The sequence below is a fragment of the Bombus flavifrons genome, chromosome 3, assembly GCF_040668555.2.
Source record: "Bombus flavifrons isolate JBK064 chromosome 3, iyBomFlav1_principal, whole genome shotgun sequence".
Taxonomy (NCBI): domain Eukaryota; kingdom Metazoa; phylum Arthropoda; class Insecta; order Hymenoptera; family Apidae; genus Bombus; species Bombus flavifrons.
Window position 1 is genome coordinate 601821 of NC_138444.1, and position 22008 is coordinate 623828.

The following is a 22008-nucleotide window of genomic DNA, read 5'->3' on the forward strand; positions in this document are numbered from 1 at the left end:
ACGTACTACGTTTATTATTTTCTATATATTTTATACTGATAAGAGAATCAGAGTACAGATTATTGGAAAAAGATAAATACGTATAAATGTGCACGTTTCTCCAGATTTACCATTCTTATAGAAAAGAAAATAGTAACTATTATTTCCAAGCATGTATTAAAAACGATGTCAGTTACCAACACCTTATTTAAGTACCTAATAATCATATTAATGTTTATAGACACTAATACGGATTAATATATATATATATACACATTAATATTAATATGCATATATATCTTTAGTATTTTAAAATTCTATAATCAGACAAAAAGAAGATAAAAATTACTATGGACTTTTTAAAGATTTTCTATAGAAATAAAGTAAAATATGACTCATATAAAGTTGCGTAAGCAATGTCGCCAAAAAGAAATCATTTTTAGAATATTATTTAATATCTGTCTAAAAGAAAGATGTTGAAAGCGAGTATGTTTTAAGGAAAAATTTACACAAACTTTCTTCATCTCTACGAAACGTATTAAAATTGTTTCTTAAGTAGATATGTATACTGCTGCTAATATTCCAACAAATATTGGAATTACTGAAGGACCTTCACTGAAGGAAGTACAACTTTCAATTTTTGTAGTAATGTGTTACATTCCTATACACTATATTACAATGGAATGATCTTTTACGTTTAAATTACTTATTATTATTATTATTATTATTCATTATATATAAAACATAGGCTTCTATTATAAAATGATATTAGAAATTAAAATTATTAAAATAGATATGTAATAATGGTGATGCATATGAATAAATATTTAGTTGAATATGTAATGTTATTAAAACTTTTCATTGGTAAATTGTAAGCTATCTAGTTAGATGTTACAATGTCACAACTCTAATAATAGTACATACTTCAATAAAAACTCATACGCTAATTATAAGACAATAAATTATCTAATAAGTTATCTAAGATAATATAGCAATATAAATAAGAAATACTTACATCTGGATGTTCTTTAACAGGTACATAAACTTTTTCCGTAAGCGTTGTGATATCACCCTCTGGTTCCGGCAGAACTAGTGGCTCCTTTTTGACGCCACTAATCTGGAAAAGACTTGCCCGCACTTTTGCGATTTCTGCAACAAAAATAGGGATACATGTACATATTTTTAGTTCCAATTTTAGTTAAAATATTTCGTCGAGTACAGTCTACTATTAACCTGAAAAAAAAGAACCGAAATAAAAAAGAACCATAAATAAAATCAGTCAGTTTGTAATTATACATATCATCTCTAATGAACATTCGTAGCAGATGAACATCATATCTACAACTCTTTCATCACGTAAATTGACATTAGTTTTATGATAAAGAGTAGATGTGATATGAAAAGACGAATAAAATTAGACAATTATAAAATCATTTATAAAAGATCTATTCATTTCTAAGAACGTAAGTTTTTAAAGTGATTAAATTTAAATTTCCTGAACTATCTTACTAAGATAAATGCGATACACATAGGAGAATTTTATAGTCAATAAAATAATGGATGTACTTATGTATTTATATATATAGTGGCGGAGAAAAGAAATTTTTAAGTCGGCATTTGTATATGTGTATGAACATTAATAACTTTTATATTAAACATTTTTTATCGCATGCCTAACAATCATCTATCCTATAAGATATATTACATCCTATCTTTATTTTTGATCAGTGCCCTCGTCAATCATAATTCCATTTTGTAAAATTATGATATTTTTACCTGCTGATTACTTTTTAAACCCGTTTTTATCCACCAGTGCATTTCGATATTCAATAATTTTTGATTATAGAAACTATATCGTTGAACAAAAATATTTGGTATATCAATTTATATATAATATCAATTTATTTTTATAACAATATGCACATAATATGTATATATTTTTAGTATTTTTTCACGAAATATTTAGACACTTGCTTGTATTATATTAGATGATTTATATGTTCAAAGCCTTAAAAATATTATCGCAATGAAAATAATAGAATAGCATTTCCTTACAATTCAAGGGTTTGCAAATATGGAACTAATTAATAACAAATTTAAAAGCATTTCTCATATTAAAATACTAAATTGAATAATAGGTTCGTTCGTCACAACCGCGTACATATTTCGAGAAGTGTCATATCAAACTACTGCTTATACATTATACGCATACTTACTAACTACGTGCTAGTAATAGATGCTTACTATTGCTTATCCATTATACGTACATACTTACTAGCTGGATAAATGTTAAATATGTATAGATATCAAAACAAGTTAAAGGCAGTCTAAAGTGTAGAGGCTGGTTCAGATATGGTCAGTTTCGTTAAGTAACAAGTGAAACGGAATTTATATTGTTTCACTCTGGATAATCAATATCAAAGCAGATGATCCATCGAAACAAGTCGCTTTAGTTTTATTCTTGTTTCATCCGCCATGATCCTCCAATTCAACATGATTCGGCTTTACTTACTATTTTACTAGATTAAATTACTGGCCGTGCCTGATCCAGTCTTAAGAGTATTTTATCTACTTATACAGCGTTAGACAGTTCTCCTTCAGTTTTGTATAAAGTAAAAATTCTCTTGAACATGAGCCAATGCAATATCCATTTCCGGAATTAAATGCGAAAATGATTACAATGGATGCAAAAATGAATTAATGCGACGAATTAACGTAGAAAAAATAAAAAGAAAATGTATGATATGTATGCTGATGATAATATCGATAAACGTACCACTCAAAAATGGATTAAAAGATTTAATAGTGGAGATTTTGACCTGGAAGATAAGGAAGAAGTGGCAGCTCAATGAAGATTAATATTGGTAAATAACCACATTAAGTGAATAAAACCTAAGATACTCAACTAGATACTTAAATATTTTAAAGAAATCAATTTTATAACATTTAAATAAACTTGGAATGACAATTAAGTAATGATATCTGGGGTCTGCATGTGATAATCGAAAGGAATTTGCTAGATAGCATTTGAATATGCGATTCAATATGCAATCGTTTGTTAAAAATACATAAAAGTGGTGGGTGTTACCCCACTTACCATATTTACCTAACCTTAATTTTGCACATTGGAAAATTTCCATAATTGAAAATTTTTCAAGAACATAAAATGTCCAAGGATGCGCGTGTCTGAATTTTCGAATGAGAAGGACGAAAAGTTTTACAATAAAAGAATAAATAAATTACGAAAAATGGCAAGAGATCGTAGAATAAAATGGTACATAGATATATCATTATTTATAGGTGTGTATTATATAAAAATTAGTGCCTACTTATAATTGTATTATAGTTGTAGCTTTATCAAGTTAACAAATTTTGCCTATTTATAAATAATATACGATTTTAAAGACAACTGAAGAAAAAGTGAATTAAGTGGAAATGCAAAATGTAGAAAGCGGTATGTTCCACCTCTTTTTTACTATAAGCAATATTTTTAAACTTGTTTCCAGTTCTACCTACTTTTAAGTATCACTGACTACACAGTTATGAGTATAGATATACATATGCATGCATGTATGTATATGTTACCACAGTACGTATTACGCATGCGTGCGCAGATATAAGAGTGTAAATGAAAAGAGAGGATAGAACACACGAGCGAAAGAACGCAGCATCATATCCACTTTTAGCAACATTGCTCATTACAGCTGACATCAGCTGTATTGTATTCTCGTAGCTTTCTTACCTTCCTGTTTTCCATTACATTTGTTTTGTTTTGCTTTCAGTAATTATTCAGAAACGAAATTTTCAATTAAACAAGAAACGAGTACTATATGTTAATTTAAACTTTCACATGCTACGATATTCCACCTCTTTCCTTATCTAAAATCAGAAGAAATCTAGAACAAACTTTATCTGACGTAAACAATATTTTTGGTTTGAATAATAACTTTAAACACATATATATTTGACTCATATCGCGAGTCAATTAGTTAATTTCATTCGTGGAAACATCTTGTGACTCACAGAAATGCGTATTGATATACATACATACGTATACATACATATGTATGTACAGTGAGATTGTTATAAGACAAGAATATTGTACAAAGCTAAATCGGAAATACATTGAATGCCAATTAAAAGAAATATTTTTTTATAAAATTTTATTCACTGTCTGTCATATTGCTGAACACTGTAGTCATATTTTGTAAGTACAAATCACAATTATTTTCAAACGATGAATCATTGTTTTTGGAATCAACTCCAAACGAAGGAAAAGGATAAAGTAAAATTCCAAGACGATATAGACCTGGGAAGTAAGAATACTCATTACCTGTGAGAATAAAAATCTATCTAAGTGTAGCGTAGGTGGTGATGTTGAATCGATGTTGGTATTGGTTAGGTGCAGCGTCTATGACATCATCGATGGCGTAATCATCAAGACTACGATCCATGACACAGATCAACCGGTTGAAAAAGACAATGGCGTTTTGAGGAGACAAACCTTCTCGTTAATTTACAATAAGAAAAATAATTTAATTCATTACAATGGTACTTGTAATTACAACGACACAACTTCCAAACATTTCAATGAACTTCAGCAATCGTCTCGAAATTTAATAACAATAATAAAATATTTTATTACACTTCGTGTCCTATAATATACATATTGTACTCATGTATACAATATGTATTTTATGTGCAATGAAAGCTACTATTACTCTTGCTAGAAACTGTGCACCTAAAATTTCATCGAATTTCAATTTTCATAGTTGAATAAAATCATTTAGTTTCGTAACCTTGCTTTTCATCCAATAGATACACTAACACTTACTGATGGTAATAATTATTTAATAATATTTCAAACTATATAGTTAATCTAAGGGTAATAATAATCTCATTGGAAGAATAAAAAGGCGATTATATATCTTTTCATATAGCGCCGTAAATCAAATCAATAATTAAGTTTTTAGATTCCATTTGCATATCGACATAATATAGATACAAATAATTTTACATGACCTTTCAACATTTTACAAAGAGTATAATTCGAGTGTGTGTTCCGAGAGTTTAGAAATTTATTATATAGTAGACCCTCTCTCTAGATTCGTTTTTCATTAAATTAACATAGTGGTGCAATCTATAAAATAGGATCACTTGAAAACTGAATATTTCAAAAATATGCATGTACATACATGTTCAACAATATTTATTTTTGATAAATCACTAGTCATTAGTATTAACATTAAAAAAAAAACAATACTGAAGGGAGTGTAAAGAATGCTTCCTTTATTTATATTACGTAATTAATAAAATATTATTAACAAAATATTGTATAATTATCAATTGAGTAGTATAAAATGTGTGATAATATTTATGATATTTAAGTTATGATTTAAGTTAAGCTTAAATAAAAGATAAGAACTTGATCAGAAAAAAATAAAAAGGAATATCACAAAGTATAAAAAAAGTTAATTCACAAACACACAAAATGAGCATAAATAAATAAATGACAAAAAAGGAATACCTATCTTGTTGACAACTGAAACACAGAATTGTGTTTATTAAATATTTGTATTATTGTTCGGGTAATTAAGAGCAAACATTATGTAACTAATCATAAGAGATCAATATAACCCAATCGTATTGTAAATTAAAGAACAACAAATTGAAAACGGTTGATAAATATTGTATAGATGTTATATTAATTTTGTATTATCACTATGTTGTTCATCGATTTCAACAAATTAATTCTGGAATTAACACAATAGTGCGTTATAAATACAGATTTTAAATCAATGTCACATGTATTGAAGTTATATCTTAGTAGCCAAGTTTCTTAAGCAATTCACAACTTATTTTCACATAGTGAGTCACAAGGATATATTTATAAGTCAGTGTCCAAGAAATTTTATACCAACACTAAACTATAACTTCTAACACAAGCCTTACAAATATACAAGTATAACGTTAAAAATAATGTAGAAAAATACATTTCGCGTACTATTTACATTATCTACACACTTAGCTGGAATATAAGAATAATGATATTATTAACCCTTTCCCATAAAATGATGTCACAACATGTTTAAAATATACGATAGTTAAATTCTATTATTGAAAACTGTAACATGGAACACGGGTAAATTTAATTTATAAACTTATTTAACAAATAGCACGCAATTCATGCTCACTAGAAAATCATTCAATATTTTTTATCAATAATTGACGATATTATTACTTATCATTTATCAATAATTGATAATTAATCAATAGAATAGAACCTTTGTTACATATATTTTTAACCTTTCAACCTTTTACTTTTCCAGAATATAATGTTTCAAGTACATCAGAGATCATATTACGCAAATATCATTAACCTTAATAAAATTGTAGCCAATGTATACGTATATTATTCTGCTACAGATAGAGTTTTTAAAGAAATATTTGAGATGTTATTTTTATTTTTTATTTTTTATAAAATGGAAATTAAATCAGAATTTTCATTCTCTGCATTATATTTTATTATTATATTGTACATGTAACAAGTACGTGTAGCAGACTTTGAAGCATGAAAAGCAAGGAAATAATTAAACTTCGAAAAAAATTTCATTAGGAGAAATTAAATAGTTTCCACTTTCAAGTGATGCATCAGATGGTACATATGTCTTCTCTGAAAGCGGAGACGTTTCAAACATTTGGAGGTCACCCCTATCTTTTTTTAAGCGGAACTGTAAATCTTTTTATGCACCATTCGATGCATTTTTTAATTCTCTACAAAGAATTTCAAAGTATTTGAATCGAAGAATGATTAATTTAAAAGATATCTTAACTTTAATATTCTAAAATTTATCGTATCGAAGATAAGGAAACACAACGCAGTACTTTCTCGTTTATGTTTTTCTTACGTACATACGTATAAATGTAATATTATTTCATATGTTTAAATGATGAATCCGAAATTAAATCATTTTTATTATGATGCATAAAAAATATACAACTTCAATAACGAAAAAGAAAACAGAAAAAAGATTCTTACCTAGCAAGATTCAAACCGGAATCCTAAATACTATTGTACACACTACTTATCTATTTATCACGATAACAATTAAAGAACTATGTTAGTTTAACTCAATAAAGGATACACATCACAATTTTTAAACGGGTATCCATTAGCGTGTAATATTTTAGCAATTGATTACATTAATGATCCACTCTATCTACTCTAAATTTACTTTTGTCCAAAAAGTTCATTCAAGATGTGATCTCCTTATTAAATATGTGTGAAAACTATTTGAGATTTTTTAAGGGTTAAGTATAGTGATTTTGTTTATTTCACTAGCTATAAAAAGATAATCTACTAATATTTCAGACACGTTTTGCTTCAAGCTTTCGTAATTAATAAATCAAAAATATAAAATAAAATCTATTTTATTAAACTTCTTTCGTTTATATGAAAGAGTTTTTTCTTGAAAATGTACATATTTTATTACGCAAGTTTCACACGAAATATTTCATAAAATTCTTCATATCATACAGTATATTGTATTTCCCTCAATATTTATTTCTTTACATTAAATGTTTTATTAATGACAAAGTATTTCATATTTCGATTTCAGATATCTTATCTCATACGGTTAACATCTTTCAGGGCAAGAATATTACAACTATTATATAATTTGAAGGCAGTTTATCTATTAATAACCATATTAACAAATGCTACTGCATTGATTTACGTCGATTTGGAAGAGGTCAAGTTTTCTAGCTCTTTTATTCACACTGTCTTTGTACAAACATTACACTAATAACACAATTTAGTTTCTTACTATTCATAAAAGTTAAAATAGATACATAGATATTAATTTTACAACAAATATACATAATAATATACGTAATAATAATATAGATATCTTTATTAATACAGATATGAGAAAAGCACGCACTTTCTATAATTAAAAACATACTAACGATACAATATTGTTAATAATTTATAGAATATAAACCAGCAAGAAGAAATGTATTTTCAAAAATATTTTACTAATTATTATCACATTTCAGTATTGAATCATGCTAAAAGCATCTGGATATTACATTATCTTTTACATGATTAAATTAAACATACATATACATAAATATTTCTTTTACGTGTATATAAAAAACATTAATTTATGTTGTATAAAAATAATATTAATATAAATTAATCTTAAATGCAAATTGAATGAACTGGCACAAATATATATTTTCACCACGAAAAGCCGAAAATTTGATTACTATGATTACCGACTATCGATTTTATTCTCTTACTTTCATTTTCCAGATTTTCGAATATTTGACTTGTACTTATCGTTAGTATTTATTGCTTTTCATTTAATTTTTAAGAATTTCTAATAATCTCTAATCATTTCTATTTAATATTTTCATAATATAGAATTAATAAAATTTTATATTTCATGTTAGTCTACTTCTAAAAGGAATACATTTTATATATGAATAAAATATAGAGAAAGATAGAGAAAACAATTTCTTCACACTATATACAATATGAATTTTGCACAAGTTAATCTAGAAATCATAGTACAGATTACAAATGGAATCAGGGTGATTCTATGACAGAAAATAAGACAGAAAATAAGGAATTTAAGAAGGATGAAACTGTGCTGTGGCTTTCATTTTTAAGAAAATTAAATTTGAAAATTTGTCAAATATTATTTGACTAATTCCCAATAGAAGTGAATTATTGACTACAGGCTATCTTATATACGAAAATAAATTGATGGACAATGCAGATTTTTTCGCTTATAGCCTTTCTTTTTTTCAGAAATTAAATTAGAATTAGTTTACTAGATGACGCAAAAAAATTGTCGAAAAAAATTGCAATTGGCCGAAATCGCGAAGAGAAACGTAAAAATCATTGTCTTCAAGAATCTTATCTGGGTTTGTAATAAAAATTTAAACAATACATTTTAAATGCATATATATATATATATATATATATATATATATATATATAAGATATCAGAATCACATTGACGTCTCGAAGTTTCAACAACTATAGATGTTGAACCTGCTTCGCTTTAACTCGAGGCGAAGATGACCGACTAAGACTGAGTACAGTACGGGAATATACGGTTTGGTATAATGACCCAAGTAAACGTGTGTGAGTGCACGCCCAACTCAAGGCAAGCAGAAAGATTGACGAAGAGAAGAGCGAAGAGTGCCGCTTGGAAACGGAGACGGTAGAGAATTCCTTTCACCCTACCTACTTTTCGAAGCTTAAAGTAAGAGACTCGAATCGAATGGAGGGGGGCGGATGGTGGATACCAACGAGGATATGCGCAAGAAGGGTGGAGAGTGAGTAGAACGGAGGGAGGGAGAGTAAAAAATACTCAAGAATGATAAAGAACGAAAATTGTGGGAGTGAAAAAAGAAGGTTAAAGGGAACGGGGGACATAATTGAGCGAATTGATATTCGAACGAAATAGAAAAATTAAGAGATGACAATTGCACCGCTTGAAAAATACGAGATTTTTCCTTTTTGAAATAAAAATATAACAAAAATCAACCCAAAGAATGGAAGAAAGCAGGAGGGAAAAGAAATAGAAGAAGAAGGTGGAGACGAGAAAAAATAAGAAGAAGGTTAAAGACTAAATTCACACGAGTAAGCAAACGAACAAGTGAAGGAACGAGGGAGCAAAATAACAGAAGAGAGACGGAGAATGACGAGAATGGAACGAAGACGAAGTGGCACGAGCCCGTTGGTGGATGCCATGCGGCATGAAGCGAACTGCAGGTCAATCCGGTCATCGGCCCCTATGTGTTCCCAAGGGCCACTGTTAAGGGTTTCATGATATTTCTCTTTTGCCTAAATCTCCGTCCCATCATGCTATTCATCATTTCTTTGCACGTACGTACTAACGCATTTTAAAATAACGATAACCTATATCACCGTATCAACCTATAAATCGTATATCACAAACTAAATTTATTCAGCATAGTTTATTCTATTGATCGATTAATCGCAGGTGCATCAATTAATTACAATTGGCGTTTATTTATTTATTATATGTAGTTAAAAAGATTTGTATAATTAACGAAATCTAATGAACGAAAAGTTATGTAATGTAAAACAGATACATAGGAACAAAAATAAATTTAATCAATTTGATAAGTTTCATTAATGCTCTTATCAATAAAGATTGTATTAACAAATTTCATTGAGTCATTACCATATATTATTATTAATACTGAATCAGTCAACACTGAATCACTATTATGTATTATCAATATTAAATCAATCAATCAATATACTAAATCACTGTCAAACGTTATCAAAGATTCAGAAAATATTATACCATTTGTTATATTATATTATTAATTGGTATGTTCAGTATCTAGACATATTCTATAGGTATCTTTTGTTAAGTTTAAAAACAAACAGCAAGTTTTTCATTATAATTTTTAAAAGCGTTTACACTCATATAAACGCTACTGACAATGAGCTCAAATTCATAATAGCCAGAAAAATATCAAAATTTTATTGTACGTATATTACTTTCATTAAGAAATTATCACATTTTTATATGTTACCTAACAATTACTATATGCATAGTATATATGTATATAATTGAATATTCTTGCAATCAAAGATTTCATTTTTAATGAATATTTATTAACATGAATAGAAAAATTAACCAGGTTTATATTTCTAGTATTTAATATGAGTTTATTATATTCTAGAAATTTAATATATTAATTAATAGTAATAACAAATGAAGATCATTAAATAGAAACGCATAAATATGCATTCAATATGGATAATTGTTGATTAAAGAAGCTGATAGACCGATAGTTAATGTGCATGATAAACGTATCACCGTATGTGTATAATGTACGCTACATTCACAGATACTTGAGGAATCTATATATGGCAAGCTTACGGAACAGCCTATATATTATATATACGTGCGTAAGAACGTATACGGTGGTCTGGTCTCCACGACATAGCATAGACATAGACGAAATGACGACATGACAGGTCGACCACGGTGAGGACTGCAAAAGTGGGGGCGCGTAGACATTTCCTTATTTAGAAACGGAGAAACGTCTTTGCTTAGTGGAACAGCTACTGCGAGGGATTTAATAAAATTTAAAAAGGTAACCTTCTGTCATATGTGTAAGAATGTAGAAACAGATTATTTAAAAGCAGCTACAAAGAAAGGAAACAAAAGACGAAGTGCAAACAATACTTTGAAGAAATGTTGACTATTATTATCGACGATGCAACAATAAATAGCTAAATAAATAAATATAATAATAATAATGAAATAAAACATAATTGATGATAATCAATACTAGAATAATAATAATTCCATTACAATAAAAGAAGTAAACAAGTTACTAAATTATGACAGATATGCTGGTACGGTTATTAATAATATTTGAATAAAATACATATTATCTGTAATAGATTAAATTGTTTTAAAAATTTATGAAAAATGTAGTTATCTATATATTATTTCTTTCTCAACTATCGTTAATATCTCAACTTGTTTCTTAAATGAACTAATATACGAAACTTTGAACATAATAACTATTTATTCATACAATACGACATTTTTTTAAATTTTGACCATTCAAATCTATTAATTTTTGCATACGAAATACGCATGTAATTCTCGATGTGCATCTATAAATATGTATATAGATATAGAATGTCAGATATATGTACTTTCAATTTTCACTGCATTACTCAATCCACTACATTTTAATCGTAATTTCATTCACAATACAATACACTCTTATAGATAGAATCGCATTAATGTTTTCAGATATTATTCTCATGTTTATAATGACTTTCTAAATGAATGAACCTGAAAAAAAATATTTGTAATGTTTAATAAAATAACTATTATCCGCATTCGTACATTCAAATAAGGAGTATAGATATACTTAATGATTAAATTTAAAATATGTACTTACGTATTAAATTTTTATATTATGAAAAATTCTTATGTTTAACATATCTTAAATCTCGTTCGTGGTTTCAAGTAATTTGGAAGAATTTAATGTTCACGTTAAGTAAACAATTTTCATCCTATATTTACGTAAAATAAATATGTTTCTCGAAAAATTAAAAAATCAGAAAATTGTTTATCTTATTTATAATAACAACGAGATAACATTAAAAAGAGAAATTAATTAAGTCGAATAAGTATATTAATATAATATAATATACTTATATACTTATAATATAAGTATATTATAAGTATATTATATAAGAATATTATAGAAAGATCATGATATAATGATATAGCTATTTGGGAAAGATATTGTACTTACATACCTATATATATCAAAGACAAAATAAAAATTCTACTTTTATTTTGGGTGCAGTCTAAGTTCAACTCTCATATTACATATCATTTAATTGTTAATATTCAAATTAATTGTAGAAATTTTCTGATTATCTGATTATAATTTTACATTCATATTCTTACGTTTAAAATAATATTCGGCGTTCGCTGAAGGATTTTTGTATAAAATTTTCTAATTACGTACAACATATTACGAATAAAACTTCACTCATCTAAGGCGTATTTCATAAAATAAATGTCGATCATAAAGAAATAGTACCTTTCTAAATATTACAAAGTATTAAACTTAGCTATATTCATTTATAAAAAAAAGTATTATGATTCTATATTGATTTAAACTTTTGTTCTATATCGATAATATTAAAACCGATCATAACTTGTTAGAATGATCTAAAACGCATTAGTGTAGTACAACGTACATATCTATATGTAAACTATATAAGTTTGCTAATCGTCATTTAATATATTATATAGATCCACCACTTGTAATTTAATACTTCACTAACAGTTATCGGAGATTTGTCATAACAACTTGTTATCAAATGATTACGATCTTATGTACTGTTGACATTAAGCGCGTGGTACACTTGAAATCTCCACATTATAAAGTGGTTATCATATCAGATAAAATTTATTTAAATGTAAATCGCTATTACGGTCGAAAACCTTAAGTATTTAGGTAATCCAACGACATTAGAAGAAATTAAGAATGAACGGGATTAAATATATCAGTGGAAAAAATAATAATATCTTTCTGTTTCGGTAAGTATTTATGTAAACTGTGCCTACGTACGATATCGAGCGCGATCGCTAACGGGTATGTGTAACCTCTTCGCTCAAGTAAAAGGAAGAGAAGTAAAGAGGAACAAAGAAGAAAGAAGGAATGCGGCCGCTACCGCCTTTGCAACCACTGCTGTCGCTATTGCTGCTGTCGCCTTGCTACTTATCATTACGACATACTAAAGAAAACAATCAGAAGAGAAAAGAAGAGTAGAGTCTCTGCAATCGTCTTCTGATACTCTAGTGATAGCTGCGAGTACGAACATTTGCCATTCAACATGCTAAGAATATCAAAGGGAAACGAAGAAAGTATAAACACGTGGTTCCCTGCTTTCAAGGAAATCGTTTCTTCTTCACCCACCTTACTTCCCTTTTGTCAACTAATAACACACACATACACTCTTTCTCTCCATTTTTCTCATTGGATGTATTTACCAGAAATTGTACTTGCTCATGTATGTATTTTTATTTTTACGTACAGACCATCGTTTCAGCGTCTTTTTCATTAAAAGCTAATTAATAACTTGTCATATACTGTAAATTCGCTATACGCACAAAATTAAATATATGTATATACATACTTATATATTTGTTCGTTCGGTTAATGTCAGGAGAAATAATTTAGATATTTTTGAATAAAAATAGTAACACATAAATATCAATTCTAGTTACTGATTTCACCAGTTGTATTGTTATAGTGAAAAGAATATAATTTTTGTGAATATATGGAAACAATTTCTAAAGTTTATTTAATCGAATAAGTATAAATGTCGTATATCAACCTTGGAAACATTACACATATACCTGTTTTTTAGATTATACTAAAAATCTATGCCTATTGAAAATCAAATCAACCGGATATTACAGTGTTATTCGTTAAACTTTATGTCAATTTCATTAATAATAATGAGCGCAAATATAGGTACTGTGCAAACCGCAAACAGAAAAAATTTGATCAAATATAAGGACAATTTCATAAAATTTCATTACACAAAAAGTTAAACATAAATTAGGATGTAAGAAATTCTTTAATACATTTATTGAAAACATTGGAAGTTCTTCACTACTACATTTAGTAATTGTTAGTAGTAGCAGTCGTTAGAAATACATATAAGAAGACTATTTACATTTGTAACATATTATGGCAGATTATGGTCGTGTTTTAATGTTTTGAATACTTGTAAACAGATCAGGTCAAGTGCAAGCAAGAAATTGAATAACAGGGAAACAGTTACCGGAGAGAACGAATAGTGAAAATGAGAATGTGAAATATGGAAGTTTACTCGAAGCTTACTTATCGACAAGCTTTAAACGAAACAAAAGTTCCAAAGATATGAAAATATTATTGGTATAATCGACCTCAATATATGTAAGTACACACCAATGTTAATCTCTAAAACTATCGCTTCTCACTTGCTTGAAGAGTTTTATGTGAATGTATTTTATGCGAAAAGATATTGATTGAAGATGCAATAGCAAAATATAGCAGTGCCCTTTATAATCATTACTGAAATTAAATCGTTACTTAAAAATGAAAAAAATGCAAATGAAGATTAAAGAAATTATTCTTAATGCATTGTTTTAATGTTTATATCTGACTTACATACTTCATCAAAATCTAGTAGATATATTTGATCTAAATGAGATTATCAGTATACATATAAGATAGGAAAAGCTCGATTTCCTTGAAGTATGTATGAATTGTTCCGTGAGATGTGATACGACACTAATCAATCTATTATATTTGAGACCGTGTATGATTTCATACGTTTCCATTTGAAATGATTAAGCACAACGACCTAGTAGCAGAAGAAAACTAGACCTCGTGTCTGTCCAAGTTTTCGCTAGACAGTTTCGAAAGGACGCGCTTGACAACGAGTTCTATTCACGCCACTAGGTCACCGAGAAAACTTGCTACGTCGTGTTCGAAATAGATCTTTCGAACACGATTGCAATACGGTTGAGCCATCATGAACTATGCATTACGATGAACAACATTGTGCAGAGACTCCAGGTCTACATCATAACGTGTTATGACATGTTTGTTCTTTTCAATTTTTCGCTAATTTTCTTTCACTACGTTTAATACTACATGTCCGTCCTCAATTGTAAGCTAGTTCAACTTTTAGCAGGCAAGAGAAGCTCCGTATACGTTAAAATCCTTGTCGAAAAGATTGTTTAGAATGTAACAGAAGACTAAATGCGTGCAATGCAAACCGTACTTTCGTCTGAAGGCGTCGTACACCAGAGCACAGATAGATGCGTCAAAATCATATACGTATTACCAGATTTCCTAATCCTGTTAATTGGAGTTGATGTTGCATTACTTAAAGTCGCACCAACTGTCAAAGATATTAGCGATAACTTCTTGTGATAAAACAAGACAACATATAATAATATAAGGATATATAATATTCTAATTTTTGCTAAAGGCTCTAATATTCTGAAGCTATTGTTAGCAAGGCGTTGTTTGTCGATTTTTTTCTTTAATAATATAATTTAGTTAACGTAACAAGTATACTTATATAACAAGCACAATATCTGAACAAAATTATTGACGAGAGGTTTCTCGGTTATGAATTGATATACTCGTATAATACTTAAGATATGTATGAAGTATGAATCAATATAAGGAATAAGAAATGCATAAAATTGAATTTTGAACATAAATCAATGAAATATCATACTAAATTGAATCGAAGAAGAGAAGAATAAAATGAATTTCTTTGCATCAACAGGACTATATCCTTGTAGGAATGCGCGAGATCAGAGAGCTTTCGCAAAACCGGTTCTTGTCGTAAACGTCATTTGACACATTTCCTGTGAAACAGTATAGACGACTAAAATGCACATACGCTTTAAATAATGTTATTTTCAAGCAAATCAAAAATAACAGAGAAGCTTTCACCTGATTTTCCAAATATTGAGTGAAAAATCTATACATACATTTATTTGTTATAGTTACTAAAATAATACATTTAGAACTTTATTATAGTTATTAAAATAACACGTATTTAGCTGCAAAAATGACAAAAATTACTTTTAAATTTATTATTTTTCTATATGTAAATCACATACTACGAAGTAACTATGTATCTGTTATTTACAAACGCAAATACAAGTTACAATCACAAATAATAGGAATCTATGATTGTAGGCACTACCAAAACTATTACTTACAAAGTTACTTTTAAACACTAATCATCATGATTTGTGTTAAATAAATACGAATATTACCAATTATATAATTATTATATAATTATAGTATAAAAATAAATATATATACCCTTTAACCATAAATACATATATAGTAAATGATTGTTTCGATGCAGTAATAATATGCTCTTTAGATATAGGTTATGTATTTTCCTTCCGAGAGTTAAATGCTCGTATTAAGTATAATTTTACTACTGACAATAAGTCACGATAGAAAAATCATTTTATAACTTCTTGTGTATTAAATTATTCAATTAGATTCACTGCGAATATGTTTGCGTATACATAGCAAAATGACACATATAATAAAAATGCTAAAAACATGAAATAAATATTGACAAACATATTTCGAAAGATATTAAAGTATTTTAGAAAATATATAAATAGTAGCTCTTTCATAAAATGATATTTCATAATCAGAAGGTATTATTTCCAAAGTATGGTTTTTGTTCAAGTTTTAGGTACTTAAAATAAATTAATTCGTAAAGAAACCAAATAATAATTTAACCAGATATACAGAAAATATATATTTTACTTTGTAATTCGTGCTTTATTGTAATAACAGTGCTATTAAATTATATGTACTTCCACGTGACTCATGCTTCAGTAATTTAAAGAGAAGTCAAAAATACAATAAGCCAAGTTTTCAACACAAACCCTATATATGATATATATATATATATATACACACACACAAATTGCATTGTACGAAAGAACAAAAAATACATATATGAATATGAATCGTCTTGAAGCCACATTGTTTAACTATGAAAGTTGACAATTAGAATTATGAACGTAATTTTTAAAAATTTGCCTTAGAGCGTAGATAATATTATTTACGCCATGCCCATGAGCATAATAAGGTTATGAAATTAAGTCATTTACTACTTTAGAATTGAACGTAAATCGCGTATTCGGATAATGAAAATTGACATTTGCAAAAAACCGAATTGATCAGTTTCCCTTTTAAGTGGTTCATATATTGGAACAAGTATATACCACAAAATCGCACATATAAAGTGATAATAGAATTTAAAGACACAATTTACAAACCAAAAATACGAAATAATTCATGTGTAGACTGGATGCTTAAAACTTTCTGCATTCAGGATATTACATATAATATTCAATGACATTGAGTATTACATATAATACCCAATGACATATAATACTCAAATGTACAATGCACAAGATAAATTTAATATATCGTCGCCCTGGTTCGTAACTCCCTAACTCCATTTTTCAAGAAAACAAGGAATCGATTAATTCATATAAGTACGTATGTCTCATTATTATAAAGAATACAATTTGGTAATAATACAATAAAAATTCCAGTTAGAAAGCAATAAATATTCAGTTCTGTTAAGCCCTAACACCACACAGTAATATAAACATCATAAACTTTAGACCGAGTTTTCTCAGTTTACAAAGTAGTGGAGACAGAATAGTTGAGAACTACATAGAGCGGCGATATATTAAACATTTTACTAGATTTTATATGAAAATTTACGAAATAGGTTTCTTGTCTAGAAAAAAACTGAAAGCACCGTAAACGTGTCGTAAAGTCTGCGTGTGTAGAGTGCATACACGTACGTGACGCACGCACAAGACTGTCTAAAAATAGAGAGTGAAAAACTATTCTCCAGAATGGTTGATACGAGTGAAGCAGATTATAGAGAAAACACATATTAACGAGCAAGAGAAACGCAAACATAAAATACGGGCGTGAGCAAACTGTGTACTGCGAATTTTCCATAATCCATGACATTAGTAGATTTGTATAGTTGATTTTCCGAATGACAGTTTCCCCACCCGTTATTTCATATCTTGTTTCCTCAGTCGTATGCAATAATTCTGAGCCAGGCTGGCGGAATGCCGAATAGACTAAATCGAATTATATCAAGATTAGTAGAATCGATCGGTTATGTATATGGATCGTAAGTCACATGAAATTGTAAGTTACTTTGATCAACTTACATTGTATAAGTTAATTTCCTGTCCTTCTCGCTCCGACGTAGAAAATTGGAAAAATAAAGTGAACGGCAGGCTCGAAGACACGAAGAGCAGACCGGGACGCGTAACACGTGACACATGATCGAGATACGATGTTTGCGAGCAGTTCGTTGCCGATTATGGGAAACTACGAGGTAACAAGAACCGGTATCTCAGGCATGAACAGCGTTCCTCGACACGACGCGAAGCGACGTTGCGTATTTTTTTCGCGTGCGCGAATGCCGTAGCGAAATCCGTAAGATCTCAGAAACTATGGCGAAAGTTTCACAGGCATGTAGAACATGCTTGGACCGAACTCCAAGTATGAATCGCTGTGGGCGTTAATCATGCAACCAAAGTAAGGCGTGTCGCGAGTGAAATGATGCATTACCGAAGGTACAGAAGATATTAGTGGATTAATGGTTGCTTACCTTCGTCTAGTAGGCGCTCTACATGTATGAAGACATTAGGGAAAGCAGCTAACTGCTTTCGATCTTTTAGTAACTGTGACAGGTAGTCCGCTATACTCTGCGTCGTCGTGTTAGTATTATCACACATCGCAATTACTTGATTACTCCTATGGCGGTCACGCGAAAATAGAAAAAGATACAAAAACAAAAAAGGTATTGCAAAGAGAGGGAAACGGAAAGAAAAAGTGATCGTTAAACGTAAACGAGCAAGAGACAGACGACGTTGCAATTAAGATTCAAAACAACAGTAGTCCTTTCACGTTTTGGTTTTGCACAACGTTAACGCTGATTTTTCAATTATTCACTATTATATCACTTTGCCTTTTTATTTTTCGCACAATTATCTCGTAATTAATACAACTCGCTGTTCGTGCGTCGCGCCTTCTCACTCGTGGTTTCTCTGGCGCGCTCCTCGCATACGTCGCCACGATTGCGTTACGTTTTTAGAAATAGCGGAGTCAGTATACTATGTATAAGAAGGAGAAGGAGGAGGTAAAGGAGGAGGAGGAGGAGGAGGAGGAGGAGAAGGAGGAGGAGGAGGAGGAGGAGGAGGAGGTGGAGGAGGAGGAGAGGGAGAGAAGTATGTAAGAGCGACAGAAACAGGGAGGATAGAAGGTGGGACAGGGAAAGAAGTAGCGCGCGCGAGAAAGAGAGAGAGAGCGAAATTACGAACAAGGGAGAAGAAGCGGAGGAGAAAGGAAAGACGAGGAGGGTTGAGAAGGAAGAGGAGGAGAAGGAAAGGAGAGGAAGAGAGAAGGGGGAAGAAAAAGAAAGAAGGAGGGAAGGAGAAAAAGGAAAGAGAGATAGAGGAAGGGAAAGGCAGGAAAATTAGACACTGAGAGGAAGAGAGAAAGGAGAAAGAAAGAGAGAGGGGGAGAAAGAGAGAGAGAAGAAGAATACAGCCTCTCTCACGAGTTGGATTCTGATAAGGTTAAAAAGTTAGATCGTAGATCGCGAAATTAAAAACAAACACACGCTACGGGACTCTCGGCTCTACTGCACTATCCGTGCATGTGCCGCGGTGAGCTACCCGTAGATTCCTGAGTTTGAACGCATGCGCAGCACTTATTTTGCGCATGCGTCGTCCGTGTATTGGTCTTGCGTACCTCTATCGGCGCGCTTCTACCGCCCACTACCATATACGGCCTCTGCGTACGCGCGAGTACTGATCGTGATCGTGAGGTACGCGCCATACCATCACCGCATACAAGTTGGATAATTCAGGGACGTAGATATCTACTAGCATACCCTGCCTCTTGCGATCTTTGTGATTCATGAGTCGGCCGCCACTCCGTTTCATGAAATTCTTTTTGTTAACGGAACATCACGAAACACGTTTATTCGTATATCCTGCCGTTGTGTGAGAGACTACCAAAATCAAGGACGTTGATCTATATGTGACCGATCTATTGAATAGGCTTTATTCGCTTAATTACGTGCTCATTACTGAAAGAGAAATGAGAAACTCATTCTCTTCGTATCAAACATTTATATTTACTAACTTTATATACCTTCTTTGGTACTCTAACTTATTTCTGGCCTGCCATTTACGACAAATTTTTCTAAATTCAATAAAATTAGCTGATCATCTAACGAAACACACGTAATGCTTTAAATAAACCACAAGCTAAATATAGATTTCGACTTTAACTCGATATTTTAGAGTCAGCTGAAAATTATTTTGTACGTAAATTTTCGAGACGATAAACTGCATCAAATAGTTTCTTTAATCGTTTAATTAGTGACATTTAGAACAAGTATATTTAAGTGTAGTATTAAGTGTTGGTATGTGTTTAATAATGTTCATTTACAAACCAAATAACAAGAAATTGATTATGTAACATATTATTATATATTAATGTATTCTAATTTGGATGCTTAACTTATTGAAAATGTTCTTTCATGAATTTTATAAATTTGTATGAACTATCAATAAAGCTATTACAGAAAAGATACATATTCGTTTCGATATAATTCATACAACGTTATTTATGCATTTTAAATATAAACCAATTACTTCTAAAAGAACTTCCGTATTTATTACTAAAACGGCCAAAGAACAAAATAAAAATTTGTTTATTATAATCAAGTAAAAATATGTATTTAGGAATTTTATTGTATTTTATTGCAAGTAACAAAGAGTTATCGTTGAGTGTATAAAATACACATATATTAAGTTTTAAAAGAATTAAAATATTCTCTTCTTATATTAATGTAATTTAAGAAAAAAGAGAGCGTAAAAATTAGTTGAATTCTCAAAAAATGTTTTAACGCTATACGTTAATGGATATATATATAGCACGAATATATGACTTATTTTACCATATGCAAAACTCTTCCGATTATAATAATACAAAGTATCAACGCACTCAACTAGATACGTTATAATATCGAAGCAGTATACTTTAGAATGTATAATTAATGCTTCTACCTACTTTCAATTTGCAGCCACGCAATGTATCGTATCATGGATTCGAACTACGCATTGATTGATGTATCGCATAGGAGATAATAATGTAATACCGATTAACAAATAACTACATTTCCTGAACAGGTTTATTAAATTTTTGATGTATAAACATTATTTTAAAAATGATAATCTTAGATAATAAAGAAAACATGATTTTAAATTTATTAATCTTAACATATAAATTTCTTTAATTAACAATCGTAATATAAATATAAATAACAACTACCTTACCGTTATTTTTATTATATGATAATCTACTCTCGCAAACATATCTTTATTAGTTGCTTCATGTGTATATAATAATTCAAAACAATGAATTATAAAAGTAATTACTTAAATATAAATATTTATTCATTTCTTCGCTTTCTCACACTAGTTTTACCAAAAGAGACGCATTCTTTTAATTTTAACAAGTTTTCGAAATCAAATATTCAATATAATTACGCATCATATTAATATTGCACTGTATGAAGTCATTGCACAAAGGGTACTGCCAATTGATCGAATTACTAATGTGATTTTATCTTGCCGTTAAAAATTTTAAAAATATATATATTTTTTCTTTTCCAGTAAAACTCCCACTAAAATATACACCATAACAGAGTGTTTGCGCTGTTAGTTGCTACCGATTTTTCTATAAATAGTAGATTTGCGAGGATAAATACAAAAGAACAAGGTTTTACTATTTCGAATATTTAATATTGCACAATGACTTTTCACGTAAAGA

General features: G+C 29.4%; 2 protein-coding genes and 1 long non-coding RNA gene across 6 annotated transcripts in view; 2 read left to right on the forward strand and 1 right to left on the reverse strand.

Moving 5' to 3' along the window:
• The window catches only part of how (protein held out wings), a 46081-nt gene extending 26137 nt beyond the window's left edge, over nt 1–19944 (reverse strand). For 2 of the 4 annotated variants that reach the window (XM_069109703.1, XM_069109702.1), the window contains exons 1-2: nt 18773–19943; nt 995–1128 (exon numbers count right to left, since the gene is read on the reverse strand). In XM_069109703.1, coding sequence (XP_068965804.1) covers nt 995–1128; nt 18773–18899 — 261 coding nt within the window. In that variant the 5' untranslated portion in view covers nt 18900–19943. Of the gene's footprint in view, nt 1–994; nt 1129–18772 lie in introns of all 4 variants that reach the window. The other 2 variants (XM_069109704.1, XM_069109705.1) reach the window with 2 other exon arrangements.
• Nucleotides 1–22008, forward strand: part of gfzf (GST-containing FLYWCH zinc-finger protein) — a 112444-nt gene that overhangs the window by 60783 nt on the left and 29653 nt on the right. The gene's annotated exons all lie outside the window — the stretch shown is intronic.
• LOC138178194 (uncharacterized) lies at nt 13001–15255 on the forward strand. Its single transcript, XR_011172624.1, has 3 exons — nt 13001–13115; nt 14322–14502; nt 14924–15255. It is a non-coding gene; the product is annotated as an uncharacterized LOC138178194 (long non-coding RNA).